Source organism: Dipodomys spectabilis, unplaced genomic scaffold (genome assembly GCF_019054845.1).
Source record: "Dipodomys spectabilis isolate Male_0828 unplaced genomic scaffold, ASM1905484v1 ptg000009l, whole genome shotgun sequence".
NCBI classification, from domain to species: Eukaryota; Metazoa; Chordata; class Mammalia; order Rodentia; family Heteromyidae; genus Dipodomys; species Dipodomys spectabilis.
In genome coordinates, this window is record NW_024870686.1 from 12417212 (window position 1) to 12440352 (window position 23141).

Consider the following 23141-nt stretch of genomic DNA (forward strand, 5'->3'; position numbering starts at 1 on the left):
ATAGATTACAAGTTGAAGAATGCATGGGGAAAAATCTTTCAGTTTTTTCAGTGTTTCTGTCTTTATGCATCATCTATGCTTGGTGAGGCCAACAGCCTCAACACTTCCCTTTTCCCAATAAAATATAAAATTTGGTTTTTGTTAATGCTTTGATATTGTCATAAAAGGGGAGTGTCTAAACCAACAATACAATGTGTCCAAACCCAACAATATAATGCAAGCTATGTATACCATTTAAAATATCCTTGTAGTTACATGGAAAAATAAAATGGAAGAGGGAAAATTAGAAACTCTTTTCATTTAATCCAATATGTCCAAACTATTATCATTTCAACATGTACATAGTATGAAATGCATTAATATTCTTCACATCTTGGTTTTTCATTTGTATTGCTTGTTTTTGATTGTGTATTTTACACTGATACCTCTTCAGATGTGGTCACATTTTAAGTGCTAAAGAGCCTCCTGTGGCCATAGCTACCAAGGTACTGTATCATCATAACTGTATGCCACACCCAATACCACGGCAGCTCCTTCCTTCCTCCTTTACTTTCCTCATTCCATCCCTCTAATGTTCCTCTTCCTTTCCCACCTCTATCTCCTCATAGTTTTCCTAGGTTCTCTCATTTACTCAACTGGTGATTGCACCCAGCAACAAAAATTTAGTGTTTCTTGAGATATGTTTGGAGGCCCCCTGAAGGATCTCAGCTTAAGATCAAAACTCAGTTTCAAACTTGTTTGATTGCTCTAGATCAAAACTCAGTTTCAAACTTGTTTGATTGCTCTAGATCAAAACTCAGTTTCAAACTTGTTTGATTGCTCTAGAGTCGAGTCATCCACATAAAAGAAGAAAGATAAGGGAAATGTTTTAAAGAAAGATAAAATCATTTTAAGTACCAATTTTTTTTTTCATTTGACATAACTGAATTGTAATCTATATTAGTCTCTCTTGCTATTACCTTTCTGAACTTTAAAACTGAGAACATTACTTGATCAAATAGCAAAATGCTACATACAGGTGCAAGGACATATAAATAACAAAGCTAACACTTTCAGCAAGATGATAATTTGCTGTCATCTTAGCTAATTGAAGGACAACACACACACACACACACACACACACACACACACAAATATGAGATCATGTTCTGGGAACAGCTAGTTCAACACTGACACATCCTTTCCATCTCTGAGTACCATTTTCATGACTCAGGCTTCTGCTACCATAATGTTAACCGCAAATGCAATTTGTTTAAGATGCCAGAAGAATCTCTTGAGAAAGCTTCTGTTCCCTCAGTGAAAGAAGAGCTTACAAATATGGAATAATAATGGAAGTTAACTTTTCTTTATTAAATATTTACAAATAGGTTTAAAGGTGGAAGAAGAAAAACATTCCATGACTATTGGCAGTTCTCCATGTAGGAGCTGATGCTTGCTTCTAATGGGAAGTGACAGTGAAACTGTACATAAACTACAACAAGAAAAATTCAAAGAAGACATGAAGATCACTCAGGCTGAGAGATATTAGAACAGGTTGACATGAAATTATCCCATTTGTTTTTCTTTCACATTTTTTTTAGGATAAGGGTGACTAGCTGATCCTCAAATCCAATTTAAGTACAATTCTTCATCGGGGCAGGAAGGTTTCCACTCTTGTTAACCAAATCTCAGTTGTGTTAACCCAAGGTCAGCCTAAAAGAAGCCAGAACACTGTGTACTGTGAGAAATTCAAGTATCCTTAGCACAGATGTAAATCTCACTGAATATTTCTCAATTCATAATTTTCTGTTTTTCTCACTTCCAATTTCCATTACATACATAGCAGAAGTTACAGCAGTCAGCAGAGAAGATAGAAAGAAAATCTAGGGCTAAAGAAATCCTTGTGGGTTTTTTCATTGTTGTTTGTAGAATCTTAAAGAAATTTACTTACTTACTGGAAATTTAAAATTTATATAATTTATAATTGTGAATATTCATTAGACACAAGATGCTAACATTTTAAAATGTAGGATGATTAAATCAATTAATATTTGTATCACCTCAAATAATTAACACTTTTGTGATTACAACATTGAAATTTACTCTTAGAAATATTAAAATGTACAGTCCTCAATTATTAGCTTTCTTTACCAGGCTATACAGTAGATTTAAAAATAAGAATTAATCAGGCTTTTACTTACTATATGAGGCTTTGTATCCTTTTGGTGATCAGCTCCCTATTCTCCCACACACACTCTGATAATACCATACTTTCCTCTAGTTCTATGAATTCAATTGGTTTGTATGCCAAATATGAATGGGAACATGTAGTATTCGTCTTTCTCTGTCTGGTTTATTTTACTTAGCATAATAGTCTCGATTCTATACATATTGTTACAAATAAAGAACTTATGCCTTTTGAAAGGTGGAGTAATATTCCATTATGTGGTATATATATACATAATTGTACGTATGTATATATACATATATGTGTATGTATATATATATATATATACATACACATAGCACATTTTATTTCTCCATTCATCAGCTGATGGACACACAGGTTGATAACTGGACTATAGTGAACAGTACAATCTCACTCCTAATTCCTATAAAATAGGATTCAACATACTGATTTCAAATCTTGTGGTAATTATTTTAAAACAATAGTTCCATTTTTATTTTTTGAGGAACTACTGTTTCCATAATGCCTATATTAATTTATACTCCTACCTACAATATACAAGGTTCTCTTTTCTCAACTTACTTCTAGAGTGAAAAATAATTCATTTTCCATTATCAGCCAATCTAGCATGTATGAGGAGATATCTTAATGTGCTCTATGCAACTCCCTAATGAATAGTGATATGAAGCATTTTTCATGTCTCTGTTAGCCATTCATATGTCTCTTTTTGAGAAAGATCTAGCTAGGACCTTTGCTCAGTTCTTAACTGGACCACATGTTTTCTCCTTATAGAATTGCATTCTTTATTATGCATGTCTCATAGTTAATCCCTCATATAATATATGTCTTCCAAATGTTTTCTCCCAATACATATGTTGTCTTTCAGTCTGTTAACTTTTTCTTTTGCTGTGGAGAAGCGTTTCATTTTAGAGAAATCTTTCATCTTTACAGAATCTGAGTTTAGAAAAAAAAATATGTCTGCTTTAGAAAGGTCATATCCTTCAGCAGACAGACATGCTAAATACTCCACTGGCTTCTCACATCATAGAGTCTGAGCTGTCACATCCAATAAAACATTTTTTTGTGCTGATGATCATCAGGTTTAATAGGACATACACTGTCGGGCTCTTACAAAAGAGGGCATGGGACCGCTTCCTATATAAAGCAAATATCCAACATGCCTGTGAATTCTGGGAGTAAACAGAAAATGTATCGATAATTTTCTAAAAGTCAAAACCATTTCAGAAAAAGTTACATGGAAATCATCTTAGTATTTACTTCATCATATGTATCCTATTTAAGTTATATAATTAGCTTAACAAAGGCCTACTTGACTGTTTTTCTATCAATTAACAAAATGACAACTTTCTTACTGTAAAGATGCTATACAGAGGAGTTATGGTTACATGAGTAAGGAAATGGGTATATTATTTGTCGATCATTGTTACCCCCTCCCTTCCTTGTTGTTGCCCCACTATCCCTTCCCTCCCCCCCCCACTCCTCCCTATCCTACCCCATTCCTCACCCACCCACCACCCAAAGTTATAAAGTTTGTTTCCAATATACTGTCCTGTGGGTATCCTTGTTGCAATGGGTCATCCTGTGTCCTTGATTCAGGATACCAAAATCAAGTACAGTGACAACAGGGGATATGTCATAGGGGAAAGAACATACAAAGGAAACAACAACAAAAATAAAATAAAATCACATGGTACATTTAAAAGAATAACAACAAAGACAGACCTCTTGTATCCATATCTTGGGGTTCAATTCACTTAGAATCATCTTACATGGTCATCTGTACATGGCTTTTGAGCTTTTGAGCTCATCTGATAAGATTATCCTGTATGTATACTAATTATTGCAAATAAGGGAAACCATGGGACCTAAATTTCTTTGGGACTGGGTTATATCACTTAATATAATTTTTTCCAAGTCTTTCCATTTCCTAACAAATAGGACGGTGTTGTACTTGTTGTTGATGTTGTTCTTGTTGTTGTTCGGTGTTGTTGATGGACGCATAGAATTCCACTATATATCTATATCTAGATATCTGTGTATCTAGATATAGATATATAGATATATATACCACATTTTCTTGATCCACTCATCTACTGAGGGGCATCGAATGGTTCCATATCTTAGCTATGGTGAATAGTGCTGCAAAAAACATAGTTGTGCTGGTAGTTTTAGTATGGCCTTGTTTGTGATCATTTGGGTAAATGCCCAGAAGTGGGATTGCTGGGTCATAGGGGAAAATACCTCATGATATACTAATTCATGATACATATGAAATTGAAAATACAAAATTATTTTCAAACAAGCCTAATCCATAGCTCAGTCAAAAGCATGGGTTCAAGTACAACATAGAAATGCATGCTTTGATACACATAGAAATTCATGTTTTTAGAACACTATTCATGGCTGTCTCCTTAATTTAAGGAAGTATGTGCATCACCATAATGCAATTCAATCTCTGTAGTTCTCACCAACACCATCACTCTCAAATAATCTTACTTGCTGCTTCCCAGAGAAAATGATCAAATATAAACACTCAATTTGGAACCATCAAGCCTGAAATGGACCTGTATCAGTACCCAATTTTTGTTCCTTTCCTTCTCCTGCCAAAGGAAAGAGAAATGTGGGTAAAACAAAACTTTAAGGAAGGAAGGAAAATAACCTATCTTGTTTCCCAGGTATTTGATTTTAAAATCAAAAATGGTATAAAATTGAAAGAAAAACAAACATGAATTAGCATCAGCAGAATGTGAAGTATGGGTGAGAAGAAGGCAAATTACCAACCACCAACAGAAAAACAAAAAAATGTGCAGTAATGACTGAAAGCCAATTTTCTGTTCTGTTGAGTTCAGGCAACTTAAAAATGAATGTAGATGAAAGGCCATTTAGAAAGGGTGGGGAGATAACTCAGCTAGTATTGGAATTTGTATCTATCACATCTCCTAATTATGGTGTCTCACCTTTATTATTTTAAACAAAGTTTGGATTAAATATTAGGACTATTGAAGTTAACGCCTTGGGAAAAGGATCATTAGACTCAATTAACTATCTTCAATAAAAGAGGAATTACTACCACTGTAAAAACTGCTAAAAATCGATGACTTAGAACAAAACGTCAAAGATAAAGCAAATGAGACTACCTCATTGTGAGATTTTAAAAAATAAGAAGAAACAGGCACCTTGGTAGTATAATATATGCTTTAACAAAAACCAAGGCCCACTACTGTAAATTTAAAAAGTTACAGAAAAATGGGAACTGAGAGGAACTTAAAAAAAAACTGTAATTTAGCAAAAATGGGAAAATAAAATAAACAAAGAAATTATTTAGATGTTGAAGAGCCCACAAATCTAGCTGATACCAAAATAAACAGCAGGAGGCAAATTAGAGGGAGGAGTACAGAGAGGCCATGGGAAAAGTAGAAGCTCTCTCAGAGATACGGGTCTTTTAATCAGAAAAATTTATATACTTATTAAAGTACATTTATCTATTGGGTTAACTTACTTTCTCATTTAGGCAAACTGTGTTTTAACACGTTATTTCTTTATTGAGAATTAAAGAAGATGCTGAATTTGGTCACATTACTTTGTACTGGGATCTTTTGTAGTCCATGACCAAATGCTTATCATCTTTATTCATTCATACAAATGGCAAACCAATAAAAATATCTCCAAGTTTTTATGTATTTTATTTACTCTATCCCAGAAAACCTACACACACACACACACACACACACACACACATACACACACACACACACACCAGTCTAGAGGAGGAAGGCATGTTCTGCAAACTATCCACAGACAGTTTTCAAGAACCACCTCCTTCACCCAACTGAAAACTACCTTCATAGCTCACAGCCTCTATCTTTCCCCACCCAGAGCCTAGACTCAGAGCCTTGCTTGTTACCTGTCCCAACTTTATCATTGTCCTTAACGTTAAACTTGGGCCTGCTTGGCTTCCATTTCATCTTCCCACATTAAGTAATGGATTACATAAACTGGCATTTATAAGGCCAGTATGTCAAAATGCTAGCTATTCTTTTTAATCCTCTCAGATGATGGTTCTGAGTCAACTATTACGGTTTCCTTTTGCCAAAAGAAAAGACAAGGTCTCTGGCTACATCTACCTAACTCCTAAAACATTACCTTTTAAGAAAAACCATACATTTTTAAAATTAGAAAAACATAGTGGTTTCAGATCCTCACATGAGAGCCCTAGCACTTGCTGCCTCTGGGCCTCAATCACCCCTGTGATCTGTTCTCCCAGCTGCTCAGCCCTTTCCCAGTTCTTGGGGCTATTCCTAAATCCCATTAATCCAGTCAGAGCACATTTATTACCAGCACATCCATTAATCAGTGACACAGAAATTGCTGGCATACAACTGTCCTCTCATTCTCTGCTGCATGCAACCTAATGTACATCTTCCCAGAACTCTGTTCCAATTATAGTACACCCTTCAAAAAGTTCAACTGCTTTACTGGCTTACTTTGCAGTTCTTTTCAACACACTTAAGAGAGGAGGAAAAAACAGTCTCAACTAACTGCCTTTAAAAAGGAACACGGTAAAGTCAAAATGATCAGAATCTATGGCACCCAGAGGTCATTTCCATAGACTCATTTTGACTCTTAGCTACCTCCAAATGATTAGGACATATCACAAGGAACTCAAGTCCAATGAAACGTTGTGAAAAGTTCACAAATAAACTCCCAGTCCTGAATCAAAACAGATATGACAGAGTCATTATAAATACACATCTTATTTCCCTTGTTGATGACTTCTGTGCAACACCCCCACACACACACAAAAATAAAAACAAACTTAGAAGTGTATTTCTTTTAAGCAAAAGAATACCACATCTTCCATAAGTCACACAGAGACAGAAAACGTAGAAGTGTATATCTCTCTGAAGACCCTCACATGAGGGCTAGAATAAGGCAGTAAGTAAGAGAGCTAATTTTTTTCAAATCCAAGCTTTCTTCTAATTACCTGTAAGAAGGCCATGTTTAAGAGAATTAACATATACATACTTTAAATTGTCACTGGTGCTGACAAAAGTCTAGTTAGTTGCACCCTTGTTGGAAAACACATATAACTATCAAAAATTAATGAAGACTAAACCTTTAAAGGGTCAAGAATACACTAGAAATGTTAGAAAACAAGGTACTCCACACCGAACAGTTAGTTCTGCCTTAGGTGTCTTTGAAGGTAGCTCAATTATCAGAGGATCCACAGGGCATAATTTTATGATTTCACTTCAGAGGGAAACATATTAGACCTCTACCAAGGATATATGAATACTAAGACTAATAAAACAGCCCCAGATGGTAAGTAACTCAGGGAGGACGGACTCCCAAAATAAGGAAGTATATATTGCGTGATCATTCAAACTTAGCCTGATTTGAGGATGAGATGACATAGCATCCCCAAAACACTGTCATTCCTAAGCACTGCACAAACTCTTGAATACAATTTGCAACTTTCAGGGAGTGGTCCATGATTAATGTGAGTTCTATTGCCTACCTGGCCGTGCAAGGCGGATCAAAGAGATGTACACATCATGGCAATCTCTTTCCTGTGGTATGACGAGTTGTATGATCTGAAAGTTCTTACAGCGAATAAGCAGAGGACAGCCGGTAGCAGTTGTTGCTTGCTTCTCAATGGTGGAAATCTGACTATGAAGAATCTTAGAACCAAAAGTTTAATTTGGATCACCAAGCATGAATAACACATAACAAGAACTAACGGGGTTTGAGTCACACAAACAGGTAAGATTCCCCAATTTTTTACTAGCTCAACCACTGAACTCAAGTAACAAAAACTGAGAAGTTCCAAGTAAGAATCAGTTGTCTAAATCTATAATTAGTTTTCGATACCTAGCTTTCTGACATCCAGAATAATTATTCTGATGCAAATCATTCAGCATGTAAATTTGAACAACTTCAAGTAAGGGACTATTTTAGTGGTCAAATGCCAAATGCATGTATTAGCTAAATTTAAATAAGGTCATGGGAAGTTAGTAAAATAAACTTTTGCAATCAAGAAAAGCTGGAGATGGCTCCGTGGGGAGGTACCACCTTGCTCCTTAATTCCACATGGAATGCTGAAAGTCAACAGCAACTTGAGATACTTGTTTTCTAAGCTGGTGGTGACCAGGCAGCCCGAAAAAGAATTATTTTCTTAGTTTTTTTATTAATACAATATTCAACTGACAAATTATAATTATATATACTTACAGGGTACAACATGATGCTTTGAGATATATATATATAAAATACGGAACATTTAAATCAAGGTAATAGATCCATCATCTTGTTTATCACTTTTCATAGTGAAACATCCATAATTTACTTTCATGGTTATTTTGAAATATATTAGTATTGACTATAATGCACTGCTATGCCAAATATATCAAGCCCTATTCCTCCTGTCTATCTGAAGTGTTTTTGATCAGCAATACTCCATTCTCTTCCTTCTCACTCCCACCTACAACACTCAATATCTACCATAATATTCTTCTATCCATGTAATAACCAGACCCAACCCTGCTTAGCTGCCAAGATCAGATGATCATCATTCTACTCCATAAGGAAGATATTTGAAAACAAACCATAATGAAGTCCATCTCTGGTGTTTCAGAGAGATTTATGGCTGGTCCTCAATGGCAGCATTGCATTAAGTTCATTTCCACAATAGTGCTTGCCAACCTCTAACATGTAACACAATTCATATAGGAAGGAGAAAAGCTACAGTTAAAGTTTTTAGATCTGGTCATAATTTCATGCTGTAGAAAGTAGGAAATGCTTAATGGTTTCATTAAGGAGCAGAAACACCTGATTGCTCTCTATATTTCTTTTCTTTTAAAATTCCTAGAAAACTAGAGACACATAGGAAAATGACCGAATGGCTAAATTATAGGATAGGGTAAATACCATATAGCAAATCAATTACTATGGAAATGCCTTCTCCCATACACTTATGTTATTTAATGTCTTCTTGATAGCTATGACTTGAATCTTCAGGCTATGTCTATCTTTGATGATATCCAAATAATTAGTGTTCAGAATGAACAAATAAAGTATTTATGACTCAGTATATTCTTAGAAAAAGGCAAAGCACATTCCAGAAACCATCCCCTGAACACTAGAACACCAACAGTTCAGTCACCTCATTTCTGAGTAGAAATGGAAAAATTAAGAGGGTCAAACTACTCAATAATGGGAAACATGTAAAGCCAAAAATAAGGAAAGCATACCCATGTTTCTTTTCTTGTGTCAGGTGCATTTTCCACGAATATAACATGGGTGGCTGTCAAATACAAAGTACCCAGTGTTGCCTTTTTAGAAGATACTCGATCTACCAAGCGTACATTTTCAACCTAGAAAAATCAGATTGATGGAAAAAGTTTTAGGAAAGCAAGAGAGTTAGTCATAAAATAGTATTTCATGCCTAGTGTAAAATATAATTTGAGAACTACTCAAATAAACACCAAAATAGGGCTGTTGGTATGGTTCAAATGGTAGTGTACCTGCCTAACAAGCACAAGGCTAAACCCCAGCACTGCAAAAAAAAAAAAAAGAACATTATTTATATCAAAAAATAAAAATTCACCAGTTACTAAAACATGATTTTAAATGGACCACAGATTTTTAATAGATATTATGTATTTCTTTGAGTTTTAAGGGGTCAAGTGGTTTTTTTTTATTTCATTGCAATTATATACAATTTCCAACTTAAAGCAAATAGTAAATTAAAATTCTGAGTTTACCCAATGACTATATATCCTAAAATATATCCTAAAAAAGGAAACAATATTTTCTATGTTTCTAAACCTTTTGTGGTTGTCTAATTTTGTATAAAGTATTATTTGAAATAAATATAATATGGGCTAAATACTAAAATGTGAATATTAAGCAATATAGTATGAAATAAATGTTCATATGGGAGGAAAAAATATCAGAAGACAAACATATTCAAATAACCCTACTACTCTGAGATCTTTACGTTCATTTATATAATAAAATTTTTGTAGTGAATGGAATTCTCACTGAACTAAAACCCAGGCTGTTGAAAGAGCTATCTAGAAACACCTTTGATCATGCATTTATCTGTTTTATGAATAGGCACACTGAGATCATACCAACAAAAAATGCAATGGGAATAGCACAATCTCTGTAGATCATGTGTAGAGCTGAACACAGTGACTTCTATAATAAAACAGAGCTAATTCTATCCACTGAATTAATTATAGCTATGAATTTTTTAATAATGATTTTTATTTCTTATGCAGTTATAGATTTATCAATTCAGTTAAAACCTACTTTCCTTATAAACTATCTTCTTTTTGCAGGTTTTCAAATTCTTATACTCTTTTCAACCCTTTGCAGGATTTGTCAAAATAATCATGATGGCTAGAACTCATTTTCTCTCCTCTCATTCCTAATATTGTGAATTATGTTTTTAAACATTTTGTGACTATATAGGTAAAGGTTTTTCTTCAGAATAAAAAGTTCTGAATTTATCAATTCTATATTTCTTTCTTAATATTTTAATATCTACCTTTGCATGATATCATAACTTGCTTTCCTTGAGTATATCATGTGGTTTGTGTTTTTCCCCCTAAACTCTAAGATTTAATAGCACATTAATTTTCATTATTTTTGGTTAATAATACAGTTTATTAAGTTGAGTCATTTTCCTCTAAGTAAATTTTTGGCTACAATCTACAAATTTTGTTTGTGGTATTGGTATTCCTATTTTTCCTACTTTCTAAAAAGCCTCTAATTCCAGCTTTTACTTCTTTGAGCCAAGAATTTTTAAGGAGTGTACTTTTCAATTCCCACATCATTTTATTTAAAATTTTGTTACTAAAAATTCTATTTTGAACTATCTATAAGACGGATATTATAAGAGTAGTAGAAGGGGAAAATTAAAGCAAATGTCATTGTAAACCATTCATTTGAGGGGAAAAAATGTAATTTGCATGCTAAAATATGTCTAAGCAAAGCACAAATCCAGGGGTACTATACCAGATAACAATATATAATAATGGAGTACAAATAACTTTTCTGCTCCTAGGGGAACAAAACTTTATTGAATAGTATACTGACCATAGATAATATTGATCATAAATAATGTTTTCTGAGATGAAAGGTTGAGAACAGATTATTTTCCCTACAAAAGTGAAAGAGGGTAATTTAAGTATACCACTTAAATTATTTTTAGAAAACCCTAGGGGAATAGAATAAGGTACATAAATGTTGGCAGAATGGAATATTTAATAGGATTTTTCCATGTCCTTTTGTTAACTTTGGATGATAGTGTAGGAAAATTAAATTTCAAAATATGGCAATAGTTCTTACAGGTCCCAGAGCTGTCAAAAGCAATTTTGAAGTTTGGAAGAGTGAGGAAAGAACATGAGGGAAACACTCTGTGATTTCCCAGTGATGTGCAACAACAAAAAGAAATACAAAAATTTAAATTTTGTCATCTCAGAAATATTCAGGGGCCATTTGATGGTATAAACTGTAATGTTGACTAATTCCCAGATTTATCACACATGGTTTTGACCAAACATGTTTTATGTACATATACATATGTATAAATAAATAAAATTTCAAAAAAATTAATTCCTGTATGTATACTCTCTGCAGCTCAATAGATGCAAAGAACCCTTCAGTAGTTTCAAGTGCGTTTTTGTTTAAATCTTTGTGCTATTTACCCTTAATTTTGGAAAAATATGCATCCCCAAAAGCAAATAGTGCCAAAAACAGAGTGAAAATGAAAGAAGTTAACTGGAATGATAAAGTGGAAGTTTGAGGATTTTGTTTTTGTTTTTGTTTTTGTTTTTGGGTCCGGTCGTGGGGCTTGAACTCTGGGCCTGGGCGCTGTCCCTCGGCTCTTCAGCTCAAGGCTAGCACTCTACCACTCAAGCCACAGTGCCACTTCCAGCTTTTTTCTTTTTGCTTATGTGGTGCTGAGGAATCGAACCCAGGGCCTCCGGCTTGCAAGGCAAGCACTCTACCACTGAGCCACATTCCCAGCCCTTGTTTTTGTTTTTAAAAGATGCAGGTCTTTAGCACAAATTGGATGGGTAGTACTTCAGAGAGTGAACTAGTATCTGAAATATAACAGTGAACTCTATGCATTCGGGAAACCTTCAGTCTTTCCTCAATTGCAATCTTCTTGGAATTGCCTGAAAATACCAGTTTTCTATACTAAGATAGCCAGATTACCTAAAATGAAATAAATCTCAGGCTTCTAATACCATACTGATGACCTGCTGGCGCAACAAACTATGCTTCATTGTTCAGCTAACTTGATGCTAATTCATATAAAAAGCTACACCGCAATAAAGCCTCTATCACACTTGCAGAGATAAGATTCAGGAAACTATTCATTTCTTGGAGCAAAGTTCTTACAATTCATCTACATACATTACTGAAGGTACTACATGAGTTCATGCAGTGGAAATGACATTTATTCTATGCACCCCATTCTGAATTCTTGGTTGTACATTTTTCATATCCTGAGAGTTCTGAGAATGACAGCTCTGAAAATAAATTCTATCCATCATAATTACTATGATTACATATCCTCGTGTCATTTAATTAGAGCCGTTCTTCCTTTGTGGGATATAAAAATCCTGGTGCCTCTGACACCAGTGATTTCTTACATTTGTAGAGTGAAGTGTAGTCTTTGGCATGAAAAAAGAAAAGACAACCTAGGAAGACCCTGGAGAGTAGGGAAGAAAAGTATGAAGAACTAATGTTCACAGATCTCAGGAAGAGGAAGAATTTGAAAAACAATCTCAGGAATGGCCAGATATTATGACCAGAGATTTAGTCTGCAGTGAAAAAGCAGAGTAACTCTTTTAAGACAGAGGAGATATTTATGTCAAATACTGTCACCAGACAGAGGGCGAAGAGAACTGCAAATTGCCTACTGTAGCAAGTCACATAAAGACTCTACTAGTGACTTAGCCAGTGAGCCTCCAAACAGAGATCAGAAGCTGTAACACAACAGCCGTAGGCAGGCACTGAGAAAGGAAAGATTCCAGTCTAAGCAGAATGGAGGCTGTAACTTGGCAAAAGCTTGAGAGCTTGACCACTCATTTTACCGAAACATGGTAAAAAAAAAAAAATTTCAGAAGCAACCAGAGGATCAAAAGCTTTCATAGAAAGAAGCAATTTAAGGAAAGGAAATCTACATTTAGTGATAAATATTGTGAGAAAAAACTCCGGTAAGAAGGATGCTTGAGGAATATGCTCTAAACGATTAGAAAGGAGATTTGGGTGATTTGACAAGGATTTGTTTATGCTCCCTATGCAAAACTCAGCAGATTATACCAGAGGTAACTATGAAAATCCCCATGGAGTTGGCAGATATTCTCTGGAGAGCTTTGAACTTTTGAAGAGAAGACAATGGGAGCACCAACATATCACAGGCCAGACCCTCCCCCCATCCCCCCCCCCCCCCCCCGCTGTCACTTGCTTTAGAAAAAAATGACCAAAATAACAACCAAGAGTAAAAAGAATAACCAATATTTTTAAGGTATATGTTTAACACTTATGCCATGTATTGTGTTATCACTTTGCATATCTGAGTCAGTACATTACCACAATAAACTCATGGGTTCTTACATAATCAAAGTTTTCTTTAGAGACTTGATCAAAATGACCTCAGGTTTTGTCAGTCCCAACTAGGTATTCCCCCTCCAAAACCCAATCTCCTTGCTCATCATGGCTATAGGTACTAGTGAATACTTTTGAGGTCATAGTATTGCTATTGAAGTTTAGTATGTTTACAGTAAGTTAACCTATTACTTTGGAAATTTTATTCATGAAATTCAAATTCTGGGTATAGAATCTTTAAGGCAAAATTATATGATAAAACTGTATTGACAAGCCGCTCTCAAGATATTATTATTGAGATAAACTCAAGGATAGACGCTTGAGAATAGGATACAGGAGTCCAAATGTTGGTACAAGCAGACTTTCAGGATTCTCAACACTAATAAAAGAGAGAACACTAAATATCTCATTCTATTCAACAAGCTGTCTGTGTATAGCACAGTGTTAGGTTCTCAGAAGAAAACAAAAGAATGAATAGATTAAGAGTCATTGTACCCTCAAGAACCTTACAGTTTCAATGGAAAGACTGCCCCGGTTTAACATCTCTTCCCTCCTCCACTGGGCTTACATTGAAGGAGGAAAGGGTTTCAACAGTTTTCTAGGCCATGGCTGAAAAGCTTCAGACAAAACATAGGTCTCCATCACAGCACTGCCAGGTTTTGAAATAGGACACCCTGGCTGCAGAACACAGCCCTTCTTCATCCTTCCTTGGCTGCCTACGAGTCAAAAGGACTTTTTAAATAACTGAGAGACAGGAGCCTCTCTTAAGCTATTCTCATCAAGCCACCTTCTAATTTCAATCTCAATAGAACATAAGCCTTTGCTTTCTACTCTGCAGGTCAAATAACAAACTGATGAACATTTAGGGTTCTAGAATCATCTGAGAAGTATTCAGAGCAGGGTGGATTTACCATTTATTGAAAAAAGAAGAGAAACCAATGACACTGGCCACAAGCTGTTCGTGGGCCAAAGACCAAGTCTCTCTGGTGCCATATAAATTAGGCTAAAGGTTACTTCCAATCATTTTGGGGAAGAGATTCAGCGATTGTTGGACAGGGACAAATCCAAATGTCTGCAGCAGCCAAAACCTAAGACAAGTTTATGTTCTAATCTAAGAAAAGCAGCTAGATAAATAGTTTGTCATGCTAAATTCAGTATCATGACATTTTCTGACTCTGCTAACATGAAAAGAAAAGTATTTGTAAGTAAAAAGGCCTAGATTCTGGTTCTAGTTCTAGTCTTGAAACTTAACCATTAGGCATACATAGGCATTTGAGTCTCTGAATTTTGATTTGTAAAAGGCACCTAGACCCTCTAAAGGGGCTAATGTTTTCCTCCACATTAGCAGACTGTAGCTAATTCCATGGTACTTTGAGATTACCTAGAGAGACACAATAACAACAAGTGTGATAATATATACAATAGCAATTCATTATGAAAAGCTCCAGAAATCTTTAGAAATATGATTAGCCAACAGAACTCTTGAGATTTACTAAAGAAAGGAAACCCCATCCTCAATAACAAAATGAGTTTGTTTTAGAGGCTACATTGATATCTGAAGTTCTAGACCAAAAAAGAATAATAAATACCCCAAGCCCAAGTATACTAACCCACCAACCTGGCAGAGAAGCTACTGGGACGCAACCCTTTTCAGCATCTCTGCTCCCCCTTCTTGGTCTTCTTTTGCTTTTCGCTTCTTAGGTATCCTATAGCATTTGTAAGATTTATTGAGCTATCTTTCCATCCCATAATTATGTATCATTTGGTTGTACATTTGAATTAATGACATGACTTATAGCCTTCTGCTTGACTTCCTTAAAAGAAATGACATCAGACTCAATGTCCTTTTTGTACCATATTCAATCTTATGCCATAAAATTTTTAAGAGAAAATATTTCCTAAAACCTTTCTGAAAATATATATGTATATCAGAATGCCAACTTGATTTCTGATAACAAAAATTTTTACATATCTATTTAGCCATGTATCCACCTACTTTTTCTTATTGTTTTGTGTAACTTTTAATGCTATTATTCAGGCTGCATGGTCCACCAACCAGTCTAGCTTGGTAGGGTCTATTCATCCAATGCCCATTGGCCAGAAGGCACATGAGTGACAAGGACAACTGCAACATAAGCCAGTGTTGAAATCATTACAGAAATGAGGGCCTAAAAGTATAGGCAGAGTTTGTATTTAGTATCAGCTGAGCCATACAATGTGAAAGTATAAAACACAGAAAAAGTGCGTTAATGCTATAGCTTATAATACAAATCAGTACTTCAGTTTTAACTCTTTTACATAGTAATTAGCACTATGGCTACTACTTCAGCTCCAAGCAGAGCCTACTCCCCTCTGCTGACTGTTTGTACCAAATTAGAGCAATCTAGGGTAAATTCCTTACAGAAAAGCTGATGTGACAGGCAGCAACAGAACTATGGTGGATTCCATTTAACTTCACCCTGCAGCAAAAAGGGCCAGAGGAGGGCGAGTAACAACACAGGAATACTTTACTGTCTAGTGAACAAATGCTGTTTATATTACCCTGTACCAGGTGTTGTCCATATGCTACTTCCACTCAGTTCAGAGACAGACAGGGTGACCCCACTTCATGGATGATAAAGAGAAGCCCATGAATAGCAAATCAATTGCTAGGCCTCATAGCTAGCAAGTGACTGAGCCCAACTACAAGTCAGCAGTGTTCCTGTTCCTAGACTTCTTCCATTCTTTCCCTCTTCATTACAGGCCTGGTAATGTAAATTAAGAAAAAGTATCATGGCTCAAAATTTTATCCTCCGTTTTCCCTTCAATTTCAATTATGTGCATTCACATTTGCAAGTAAATGTTGACAAAGTAAAAAGTTCTAGAGAATGCTAGTATTAAAAGATGTGTAATATTTTATTGATAAAATCTATCCCTTAACAAGAAAAATAAAGTTCTAGAGAATGCTAAAAAGTTTTTTTACTCATTTTGTGTTAGGCAGCTTGGCTGGCCACTTCACACACACACACATACACACACACAGCACACTCACACACATGCACACACCTCTCACATTTGTCTTGCCTGAAGGAGTAAACCTGGTGGTTTCATGATCAGCTATATAGTTTCAATTACAAAGTGTGAAGACCTCTATAGGGCACCCTTCCAGGAATCTTCTAACTAGTCTTACATTAATTATACAAGTGACCTAATCAGAAATTCCAAAATTATGTCACTGTCTATAAACAATGGTCCATTAGTAACACTTTCCATCTGTAACAGTCACTAAGATGGCTAAATCTCCAGAACAATAAATATCCCTCTTGAGGAACAGCCTATGTGTGAGAGAGACAAGTGCACATATCATTAGTTCGTAACTAGTAACTATTACTAAGTAAATTCAGAGTTTTACCTTGTTTAAATTTTTTATTGGCATGCATTAGTTTTGTACAGGGGGGCTTTCATTGATGACATTTGCATACCCAAAGTCACCCCTATATCACTCTCCTTCTCTCTCTTCCCCACTTAAAAATGTTTTCAGCAAGTTTCATTGTTCTATTTTCATATATGCAAACAAAGTACTTCTACATCCTCACTCATCCTTTCTGTGATCTCTCCCTGCTCCAGCTGGCAACTGTGCCCCAACAGAGTATTTTACTTTCCTGCCATTTTCTTTTAGTGTGCATTAATTGTATCAAGGGGTTTCATTGTGCCATTTCAAATACGTATATATTATATTTTAATCTAAATAAGTCTATTGCTTTTTCTATCCCCATCTCTTCATCTACCTATTGGTCAACAGCTTTCACTGAGTTTACTGCCACTGAAATACTGAGATTTCTTATATCACTTTCATACATAGTTGCAATATATTTTGCTATGATTCAATTTCTTATATCTGTTACTTACTTTATGTTTGTGATTTCAACTCCATGTTAAAGTAATAGCAACTACGGAGTTTGCCAGGAAGATGGACTATTCAATTGTAGTTGGAAAAGTAATTTGATATGCAATATGAAAAACTAGAGCAAAAACAAACTCTCTAGACCATTCAAAACTGCTAAAATCTCATATTATTACAGAAAAAAAGTTTTTAATGTTTCCAATTTTAAAAGGAAGCACATTTTATCCCTTCTTACATAAAGTTGCTTAAACAAATAAAGATGGATAGCCCTGAGGCTCCTGGAGTTTTCTAATCCAGACTCTTGATGGATAAATCAGGAAAATCCATCATTTACCCAAAAGGCTGGTTTAATCTGTTTAAAATTGTAAAACCAATAAAAGTCATTTCCCAGGACCATTTTATTCCCAGGACCATTGATCTGAGAGGAACTAAAGGGAAGGATAAAAATCACAGAACACAGTCCAAGAAAATACATGACATACATCCAAAAGAAACAGGGATTCTGTCCTTCATGCGATCCACAAAGACTTTCAGTATAACATAGAAAACTATGTTAGCAGGATACTAAAGATGTATGAAAAGAGCCATTATTTTCAAGATACTAAGAATAATTAACTCTTTAAAAAATAAATCCTGTTATAAAATGAATTTATTTCAAAAACATGGTTAATGGAATCACCTATAACACAAAACAACTTGTGGAAAAAATTCTTATAAAAATTAGACAGTTGATATTCATCAGTGTAAGTCCTTCCAATTTAATTAGCTTATTAATTAGTCGTGTTAATTTGTTAAGTGCATAACTCTGTGCCAGGGACTTGGACTATTTATCAAAAAATCCTAACTAGTAATCATACTCACAGATTAGTAGACTCCATCTCTCTTAAGACCCAGCTAGGAAAAATAAACAGAAATTTCAATCTCATATGGTTTAAGCCAAAAGGAATTTATTGCTCATATATCTATCAAGGATAGTGGTAGGACTGGTTCAGACTAGTCAAGAGCTCTGAATACCCACCTCCTCATCCTCCACCTTCTGTCCACATCCTATCTACTGGGCCTTCTCTCTCTGGTCTGAATGGCCCTGGCAACCACTAGTTATCACTTACCTCATCTGTGACCAAGAGTTAAAACATCAGCCCAAGCAAAGTATCATGCATTTTACAGGGTCACACACTAATCCTGAAACTACTCTGTGTGATTATATAATGATGTGATTTGGGTAGACAGACTGGCAGTATATAACAATATCCCAAAAATATAGACTGAGCAAACCTCTTCAGATGGAATAAGGAAGAATAGAAGATGAGCAACCAAGGACTAGCACATGCTTAGGACATGCTAAGTCTAGCACATACTCTGTTCCCCAAATTATTACTCATAGTATCCTGTGACACATCTTGATCCTGTCTCTCTCTATTCAAAATCACAACGGCTACTCCCTATTGCCGATCAATGGCCTTCCACAACCTGGTCCCGTCAGACGAGCAGAGAAGGTCCCTCCTTTCATACCCAAGACAATCATCAGTATCATATGGTAAACATCCCTGAGTATTCTCCAAAAACATAGTGATATCAAAATCTATGCTTTAATCCTTCACTCTCTTTCTTCCTCTATCAACAGCTATTTGGCCATATCTTCAACCTTACCTTTTCAAGTACCCACTTCGCTCTGGCTGGAGCCAGACTTAGACAGGTTAACTAAAGTAGGAGAGTTTAAATTTTCCAAAGATCCACAATCCAAAGGGTTTTAGGTAAGACCCACAGTAGATATATATATTTTTTTAAACCAAGAGAGAAAGGACAACTCAGTATATTGAGTCTATTATTATGCTGGCTATATAAAGTGACAATAAAATTAAAGTATTGGAACTTTACACACATAAGAGAGTTATAATATACTAACTTCCCAATGTAAATAATCTCCATCTTTCCTCATTTTCTAGAATTACAATATTGGATACTTATATTTCAAAAGTCTTTTTGAGCCACTTATGAATTCTAATTCATTTTTGTTATTAAGACAGCAAAAAATACAGATTTTTGAGAAATTAGATTTTGAAAGAAAAAGATAAAACTTTACACATAAAAATTCTTCTTCCTCAATGAGGTGAAGATAAAGAAAATATCTTGATAATTTTGGATAGACAAATGAACAGGCTGTTGTCCTAGCCGCCTATACTGGTTAAGATTTTACTGACATTTAGCTAAACTATTTTAAATGTTCTGCGGAAGGATAACAAAGCTAAAATAGTGACACAGAACTCCAACTGGTTAAGAAATGAAGAGTGCTGGGAATTTTGGGAAAAGGCAAAGAAGAGAAGGAAGCTCATTTTGGCTCAGGGAAAACTACAGACATGCCAGAGCTGACTCATAAATAAGATGCCCTAGAGAGAGTTTTGCACTAGAGAGTTTTGCACAAGGCCCATGTAATTTATTTTGGTAGAGTGACCTGGATGTGTAGGTTTAAAAGAACATGCGCTGCTGGACAAAAGAAGAATCCTAGGATTTATTTCAACACCATCTTAAAATAGCCTCAACCAAAAATACCATTTTCAGCAAGCACAAATAAGAGAAAAAGAGGAAGAAAGATATTAAAAGGAAAAGTAAATTATGAACAGATGTTAGACCCAACGTAGCTCAAAGAATAAGTGTATGGCGTGACCTATTAAAGATAGCTGGGTTAAAATCAATAAACTCAGTTAAAAAGTACTCTTGGGAGAAAAAGACCTTGTGTTGAAGCAATATAGAAAGTTCAAAGCTTATTTTGTGATGATGATGATTTTCCTCTAAAATATTTTGAAAACTTTAATTGTTTGACAAAAGCACTAGTAAAGAACTCAAACTGTCTACTTGCACAACTCTATGAGAACCACAGGAAAACATTTTTCCAAAGCCATGCTGTGCCAAATGGAACTTACTGCTAATCCAAAGAGAAAAGATAGACCTGGCAGAGAGAGAAGCAAGTCTTATGTCCCCTCCCATCAATTCCTGGCAAGCCAGAAGGCAAAGGGTTACATTTGTCCGTACAGGGCAAGGCCAAGTTCCAACCTGTCTGTACATTCCCATGCCTTATTCCTGGACTCTGAAGTTCTAAGGGATAGATTACATAATTGTTCACTTTCTCTTTCTCCTCTTACAGCACAGCTCTCTCCCAAGTCCATCAGTCTCTTTCTGGGGAATGAGTGCAAAGCAAATGCCTTTCAGTCATAAGATGTGAGGTCTCTTCTGAGGCCCCAAGGAAAAGTATACTATTGTCCTGTTACAATAGACTAAGGTTACCAAGATCCCATACCCAACACAGTATGCTTCACTCAAGCCTAATGCTGAAGGTTCATCTCCTTATTAACACCTTACCTCAACTACTCCTCATTGTTATCACTGTCTAACTGCTGTGACACCTCTGGTCATTTACCCTTACCTTACAGTGCTTTATTACAACTATTCTTACTGTACTACTCTAAGCACATATATTCTGTTTATTTTATATCTCACCTTTCCTGCAACCTCATAAACAAGGCCTGGCACTCAACTTACTTTTCTAGAACATGTTGTAAGTAAAGAAACAAAGGAGAAAAGAAAAGAAAGATGAATTTTGTCTGCAAAAAAACAGGTCATATAACTTAAATTGAGACTGTATATAAGAAGAGTAAGAAACGGGCTATTAGAAAATACTGAAGCTTGGACACAAAATCACAGTGAGCCATTTCTGTTATTCATAAATTCAACGAAGATTTAGCGGGCCCCTCTGTCCTACACTAAGCAGGGTCCTGGATGCTGGGGATAAATGAGTAAACAAGAGAGAAGTTGCTGCTCATAAGACCTTGCATTCTGTCTGGGGATAAGTAGGCAGGAAATAACTAAAATACATAAATAGGCAAGAAAAAAAGTGTGTGTGTGTGTGTGTGTGTGTGTGTGTGTGTGTGTGTTTATGCATGTACACACCTTTCCAAAGGCAGTACCAAAGATTCAAAGGAGGAAATTAAAGCAATAAGCAGTTGGGTGAGTAGGGAAGCAGGCTGTGCAGAGTAGTCTTCTCTAACTACAAACAATTTTATATTTCAGTAGAGAACCAAAGTAAGTGAGAAAGCCAGCCACAAGGACGTCTGGGAAAAGAGTATTTCAGGTAGAGGAAACAAATTGCAAAAACCCTGAGCAGGAGCAACTTGGATGTATTCAGGCTCTACAAGCAGGTGAGGATGTCTGATCAGAGTTCATGAGCCACAAGAGGTGTAGAGTAGGTCATGTGGTGACACATGCAGAGGGAGTGTGAATCTTGGAGGGCCTTCAGGGACAATGAGACAAATTTGGCCTTGACTTCCAGTGGGAATAGGAGGTGAACTGAAGGGTTTAGGAAATAAACCTACCAGAAATGGAAGATTGTCACAGGTCTGGATAAACAGTGATTATATAGACATATGTTTAAAAAATCTGCAATTTTATTTTTGTTTAACTCTGTAGAATAACGTAAGAAATCTTTCATAGCAATTTGAGAATAATGTAGGCCTCCACCAACCTTGAATCTTGAGATGTAAAATATTCTCTAGCAAAGTGAAAGCATCAAGGACTATCTGATCAATGTGAATAAATGCATGAACAATCTGACTATCTGCTTATCTCAGGTCAGCATCACTTTCTTAAACCACCACCACTCAAACTGGCTTAACTGCACCTTGAAAATTCTATATAACTTGTGCTTTTCTACATGTCCAAAGGAATAAAACTTTCTTTCACAGCTTGTCAGTAAATTTATTTCTCTGGGAATCTGTGATAAGCAGTGTTTTAATACGTGAAAAAGAGGAGAAAAGTAAATATACAATTTTTATAAAACTGTCAAAGCCTGCCACAAAACTTTAAGTGTAAGTTATTTTTAAACCAGTTTAAATAGCTGTGGGAGGAAGGGTTGGGCTTATGTCCTGGGAAGTACTTTTACTCCCAAAGGCTTCAGCTAGCTGTCCTCCAGAGTAAAGGTCACTAGAAAAAATAGTTTCGACTGGTCCTGGACTAAGAAATATGGTACAAATGAGCTGCTTGAACTTGTGAGTCCACTATTAGCATAAAAAACTGAACCTTCACACGACAGATCCTGAATCATGGGTTTCTAGTCAAGAGGTTTAATGTCATACATACTTCACGGCTTGTCCTACTCAGAATGGAAAAATAAAATACAGTTAAAAATCAAAATAAACTTTAAATAAAGATGAAAATATATATGCTCATTTGTTCTGTGAAAAGTGGCGTTCTGGGTATAGTTTTGCCTGCAGTAAGAGGATAGAAGTGAGAGGCAATCCTCAACAGTCAGTCATGTAAATTCACTGGAGAAATGGTAAAATTTACTAATCAAAAAATAGTGGCTGGCAGCATACATATACATAAAGGGTTAGTTTCTTATCTTCATCATACCTCATCAACACTGCGGTGTTTCACATGGTATAAAACCTT

The 23141-nt window shown here is 35.5% G+C and overlaps 1 protein-coding gene across 2 annotated transcripts in view; it reads right to left on the reverse strand.

The window, feature by feature from the left end:
- Positions 1-23141, reverse strand: part of Mtmr7 (myotubularin related protein 7) — a 74826-nt gene that overhangs the window by 43819 nt on the left and 7866 nt on the right. For both annotated transcript variants that reach the window (XM_042702125.1, XM_042702127.1), the window contains exons 2-3: positions 9439-9561; positions 7707-7869 (exon numbers count right to left, since the gene is read on the reverse strand). In XM_042702125.1, the coding sequence (XP_042558059.1) occupies positions 7707-7869; positions 9439-9561 (286 nt within the window). The remainder of the gene's footprint in view (positions 1-7706; positions 7870-9438; positions 9562-23141) is intronic.